A 6,324-nucleotide genomic window follows, 5' to 3' on the forward strand; every position below is an offset into this window, starting at 1 on the left:
GGGAAAGGTTGTTTCTGCTCATCTCTGTATCCCTAATATCAGGGTCTGACATGGCAAACATGCTGGTTACTAGCAGATGCTTAATACTTAGAAAACTGTTGAAAGTCTCAAAGGGACATACATTTCTGGGGACTAAACGGAAAAGTTATGGAATTCAGCCATAATCCTGTTACCAATATTTAAAGATGTGGTTTAAGGAAAATTAAAAAAAAATATGTATTTTTTATTTTTATTTATTTTTAAAGATTTATTTACTTATACAAGAACTGGGCTACAGGCCAGATGTGCGGGAGGGTGAGAGGATTCACCAGACAGAGCAGGGAACAGAACAGGCAGATGGACAAAATACACTGCTGAGGGGAGCAGCGGGCGCGACAGGAGAGGTCTGCAGCGCCATGTGGGATCCTCACTGGCCGGCCAGGATCGAACTGGAGCTGCAGAGGTTACAGACAGCTTCACAGTGCTGTGCTCAGCTGCCTGCGCCACCAGCGGAGGCCCAAAATATGTATTTTTTTAAGATTTATTTATGCATACAAGTGCTGGGGTGCAGACTAGAGGTGTGGGGGCAGGGGTGAGAGGATTTACCAAAGTGGGGAGCAGAACAGGCAGATTGATTGAAACATATCGCCGAGGGTAGTGATGGGTAAGTCAGGAGAGGTCTGCTGTGCCATGTGGGTTAGCTCCCTGGCAAGGGATCAAACTCTTGCTGCAGTGGCTGCCCATAGCTTCATAGTGCCGAGACTTAACCCCTTGTGCCACCAAGGAGGCCCAGAAAATACTTTTCTTTAGATTTCAGGGATGACTGCAAAATATCTACCTGTGGTGAATATTCATGCCTAGACAGAAGGGTGTAAATTTTTTGCAAGATGCACTTACAGTTGCAGGTTTATTCATTTATTCAATAAATGTTTTGCATATCTCACTCACAATAGTTAGAAAGAGCTTCCTGGCAACAGCATGGAAAAACGAATTGAGATGGGGAACTCTATTGGGAACAGATGTTTTAGAGGCGAGCAGCTGCAGTGAGAGACCAGACTAGCCTTGTCAGTGGTGCCTGTATCTGCCAGACCACTGACCCCTCCATTCTCATCCTTATCTAGAAAGTAGATGGATTTGGTGGGCCAAGTACAAGCTGAAGGTCCAGCCTAAGGTAAAATCTCTTATATGGTGATAGATCATCCAGGCCCTGCTCTCAAGTGTGCAGGTCAGGGACAGCTTCAAGTCTTCTCAGACTGATGCCTGGCTGGGCCAAGTCTGGTTTCACAGTAATGAACATGTATAAATGATCTTCCTCCTTCTCATATGCCTTAGCCATTCTGAAGCCGGATTTCCCTTTTCTGAGTTCCCAGAGAGGCCCAGATTTGACAATAAAAAATTTCCAGGAAATTCCCATCAGTTTTAACTTCCTAGTACTCCTCCCACCTCACCAGCTACGGAAGGAGCTTATCCTGGAGTCCAACATCCTCTGTTGAATGCTTCTACTCCCTTGGCTAGAATGGTATAACCTGAATTCTCAGGTCCTCTCCTTTGAGGTTCATTGTGGGCTTGAGTGGGGGGCACATGAGGATCACATGTGACCCTGTCTAAAAACAGAATTGTTCTAGTGTTTCTGAGGGCTCCCAGGATACCAGATAATTATGAAAAGTTCACTTCTAGATATTCACCCTCAACCTGTGCCAGTAAGTAATCTTTCTCTAGATGTCAAAATTCAGTCAACTTTGGGGGGTAATGTGGAGTACACACAAAAAAACATAGACATACTGTTACTAATTTACTTTTCTAGGTAGGCTGAGCATTTGGATAGTCCTTTTTCTCCAGAAATCCCCAGGGAGAAAAAAAAAAAAATCAGCTTTTTTTTTTTTTTTTAATACAAGGAACTTTATCTATGGTGACAAGAGAGGGTCATCTGGCTTCCAAGAGGGTTCTGGGCATTAAGGTTGCCCATTTTACAAGTCTAGCTCCATTTCTTCTTAGAGATAAAAGAGCTTCAAAGACCTGTTGTGACCATCAATACTGATGAGAAGGCCATGCACCTGCCTCCAGTTAAATCCTTGGTGTCTGAGTCGTGTGGGAGCGGTGGCTGCAAGCTTCCTGGTCCTGCCGCAGCCCCAGCAGCAGCTGGTTGAGGAGTGTAAGATTGCTGTCTCTGCGAGGCAGGGGCAGGGGCGGGAGGCAGTTCCCTTTATACTCGATGACTGCCATCTTGGCCCGATCCTGCGCAGGCCTATTTGGGATCTGCAGCATTCTCGTGTAGCCTCCTTTCTGACCTTGGTACCGGGGGGCCAGGACTTTAAACAGCTTCGGGATCAAATCTTTCTCCTGGAAGGGGAGAATTACCCAGGTGAGAGTAGAGATAAGCACCACTGCAGACAAACAACTTTCGACACTCACAAAAGTAGGATCCTCACCCGCATAGACCTCCCTAACCCTGAAAGTGGCAGCGTCAACGCAACACAGAGGGGTCGGTTCCAAGCAGTTGTGGAGATTCAGAATCCCATGAAACAACTAATTTAAGACCCATGTGTCTAATTTAGTTCACCAGATTTGTCCTAGTGAATGCCTTCACTTCATTCTGCCCCCGGGGGGAGCAGAGATTAAGGAGGCCTTATGGGAAATACTCACCGTGAGCCAAAAGTCAGCCATGCGCATGGCCCGTTCATTGGTGTCCCCCAGCTTCCCATAGTCGATGAGCTGTGAGGACAGAGCACAACCGATCCACGCAACAAGAAACCAGACGCCAATTTTACTCCTTTAACATGAAACTGCAGCTCATTCATTCCACTAACAAAGCACATCTTTAATGCCACCCCCAAGCCCGCAGCCCTAACCACTTGGGACGCCGGAGGGCCGGGTTCAGCCCACAGTACCGGGGGATTCCCTCTGGGAGAAGGCATCAGGCGGGCCCCTCTCCTTCCCCAAGTCGGGGGACCCCGCCCCGCAGGCCGGGCCGCGAGGAAGAGGGGGGCCCCTCCCTGCGCGGGCGCAGCCCTTCACCTTCTCGGCGTAGCCCCTCATCTCGTCCACGCGCGCCCAGGGCGCCTCGATGCGCTCGTGCCGCACCAGTCCCGTAAGTAAGTTGCGCAACAGGTGGATGCGGGACTCGGGGCCGAGGCCCATGCGGCGGAAGACGCGGCCATGGGAGACGGCGGCGGCGACCGACAGCCGCATGGTGCCCGCCTCGCCCTCCCCTAGGAGCCGGAACTGGAAGCTCCAGGGCAGCCTGCGCGGAGGGGCGGGATTTGCGGGGACGCACGCGCGCACCCGCTGCGTGGTGGACGTGTTTGCGCATGAGCATCAGAGCCTGCCTCGTTGGCAGAGCGGAGGGAGGAGAAGGGGCGTTGCCCTCTTGAAGGCGGCGAGCCGCGCCGGCTTCAGGCATTTCCCTGACGCGAGGAAACGCGCCCTCTAGTGTGGGACGCGCGGGACTGCGGGCGCTTCTGTGCTGCGTCAGACCTGGGGCGGCCGGCCGAAACGGGACGCCCCGCCGCGGGGCATGCTGGGAAAGCGAGTCTCCGCTCACAGGGCGCCGGGAGGGGCCGGTCCCGCGGCTGCCGGCCCCGCCCCGCGCGCGATGAACCCGCCTGACTCTGAGCGCGACGTTTTGAAACAAATTATTTTCCTTTATGACGGGGAGAGGAATAACTGATGCTCAGTAAAGAATGGTAGGTAGTGAAAAATTTCTTTTAAGTACATGTAATCATTACAGTTAAAGAAAAATAACAGCACTTTGGAGGAAAAGTAATAGATTAATACTTTTAATTACATCTGCTTTTTTAAAATTTTATTTAATATATTTTTACATTATTTTTCATTTTTGCACAATGTATGCATTTTCATCTTGGTTATATAGTCCCCGTACAATTCCCACCCCCCTTATTTTGACCCTCCCCCCCCCTCTGGTTTATAGCTGCTTGTTGATTTTGATTTTTACTTTATTACAATTAGTCTTTTTCCTGGTCCCTTATTTAGGTTTTCTAAATTCCTGCTATGAGTGAGACCATCCCGTATTTTTCTTTTTCTTTCTGGCTTATTTCGCTGAGCATGATCCCTTCCAGCGCCATCCATGTTGCTGCAAATGGCATGAGTTTATCTTTTTTGAATGCTGAGTAATATTCCATGGTGTATATGTACCACATCTTCTTGATCCAGTCATCTATTTTTGGGCATTTGGGTTGTTAACATAGCTTAACTATTGTAAATAGCGCTGCTATAAACATAGGGGTGCAGGCTTTTTTTTTTTAAAGGAGAAAACATACCTACGCATTTATATATTCACGTATTTTTCTGTTTTGGGGCTTTAGTGTCTGTAGATTTGTAGAGACTTTGTAAAAATTGCTCCTTGTTATGGGTTGTATTTTGTCACCCTGAAAAACAGGGTAAGTTGATTACTAATTTTTGTGGTATCATTACTGAGGTTAAAAACTAAGCCCCCACTCCTTGCCTAGCAGGCAAGTTTGGGAGACTTGAATTGGTAAGGTTGATATGGGAACCTGGCCTTAAGACCCTTCACCTTGACCATGAATGCCCAAGCAGGATCAGGACACATTCTGTTTCAAAGGTCAACGGCTACGACCAGACATCCCTGAAGATAACAGGTTATAAATGAGAGCCTCAAGCCCATCTTGGGTTGTACACACCTCCCATCTTGCCCCCTGCTCTCTTGCAGGAAATTTCAATGATTCTGCCTTTTCTGTTCTCCACTTTGTCTCTGGTGAATTCTTTCACACATGCTAATCCCCTTTCCCCCCAGCCCCCCACCATCAATATTATACTGCTACAATATTTGATACATAGGATACTTAGATTTGTCACTTTATCTTTTTTATAAGTGACCAGAGAATGTAGAGTTTTATATAAATTATACTTCACAGTGAAATCCAGAAGTTACAGTATTGTTCATGTCTTGTTTCTTTGTGATCAGTTCTTACAGCTTTCAGTTATATGCACTATTAAAAATTTCACCAAGACATCATCATCAGAAAATTCATCATGAATTTCTATTGGTAAAAGCTATTTCTGTTGAAGATTTCTTTCTTAGCACAAGTCCGAGAAAGTGAACATTGACACTGACATTATTTGATCCAGTGCTTTTAAAGGATGACCTGATCTGAAACTCAGGAAAGAAAATTCTCATACAACTAACTTTGTTTAGTTAAATTTACTTTAAATTTACTGTTTTAAAAGCATGAGGGTTGGAATCACAAAATACACCTGAATGGAGCTTTGAACATCTAAATTCTTATGAATTTCCTATGAAAGTAATACATGTGGTGGAATTTGTGCAACTGATACTCCTTCAACTGATACTATACTTCCATATAGAATAAAATATTTTTAGTAGATTAGTTTTAAAAAGTGGTAATTTGAGGCATACCAACATATTTTATTATTATATTCAACAATAACCATAGCAATTGTTTAGAATATATACCAACAAAAATCTTTTTTTAAGTATTTTGAATCTTTTGGTGTACAACAAAAATTGTTTTACAAGGTGATAAATATCTGATTGACTTAATTATATTATTATATTAATATCCTCTACGGACATTTACCCCTTATGCTTGCATGGGGACAGGTTGCTTCCATCACCCGACCCTTGGTACTCACTTACTGGTTCAGCTGAGCCCCTAGAGAAGATGCTCAGATGGATCTGGGTATCTTGGCTGAGCAGGGACTTGGAGTAACTCTCATGAGATTTCATGTTTAGTACTTGAGAAGGTATTAGTCAATAGTTTCTAGTCTGGCAGAGATGAGAAAAGTGGTCCCCAACAATGTTCTGGAGTTTGCTTGTAGAAAAATTCTATATATACAATTTCATAGTTTTGGGAGAAGGGAGTTGGGTCCACACTGCTACAGAGATCCCTGAGTGATGTTGTAATAGAACAAAAATATTCGTTTGGTCTTCATCCATGATTCTTGGTAGAGAGCTCCTAAAACCCCTGGAAGTGCTCTTTGAACCAATCTTGTGATTAGAGGGTTGGAACTTTCAGCCTGGAGGGCGGTAGTGGTGGAGGAGAGAGTGGGGAAGATGGAGTGGTGGTGGTTTTTCTCTTCCAGAGAAAGGAATGGTTGAAGGTTGACATAGTCACCAATGACCGATGATTTTATCACTCATGCCTACATAATGAAGCCTCTGCAAAACCTTAATGTTCTGGGAGGGACTGAATAAAGACTGTCTTTGGTATCAGATAGAATTGTGATCATATGAAGCCCAGATAAAATGAGTTTTCACATTAAGAATCACTAAGATATTGAAAGTAATAGTAAAGCAAACATTTCAAATGGAAATAAGAAACTTGGAAGCAGCAAAATAAGTCACTG

General features: G+C 45.1%; 1 protein-coding gene across 1 annotated transcript; it reads right to left on the bottom strand.

Moving 5' to 3' along the window:
* Positions 1-273: 273 nt before the first annotated feature.
* Positions 274-3,194, bottom strand: MRPL17 (mitochondrial ribosomal protein L17). The gene is made up of 3 exons (XM_037521713.2): positions 2,995-3,194; positions 2,623-2,691; positions 274-2,319 (listed from the first exon to the last, which is right to left on the bottom strand). Exons 1-3 carry the CDS (start codon positions 3,166-3,168, stop codon positions 2,044-2,046), a joined length of 519 nt encoding a protein of 172 aa, XP_037377610.1. The 5' UTR covers positions 3,169-3,194; the 3' UTR covers positions 274-2,043.
* Between the last annotated feature and the right edge of the window lie 3,130 nt (positions 3,195-6,324).

Source organism: Talpa occidentalis, unplaced genomic scaffold (genome assembly GCF_014898055.3).
Source record: "Talpa occidentalis isolate TD23 unplaced genomic scaffold, MPIMG_talOcc4v2.1 talOcc4.3, whole genome shotgun sequence".
Classification (NCBI taxonomy): Eukaryota; Metazoa; Chordata; class Mammalia; order Eulipotyphla; family Talpidae; genus Talpa; species Talpa occidentalis.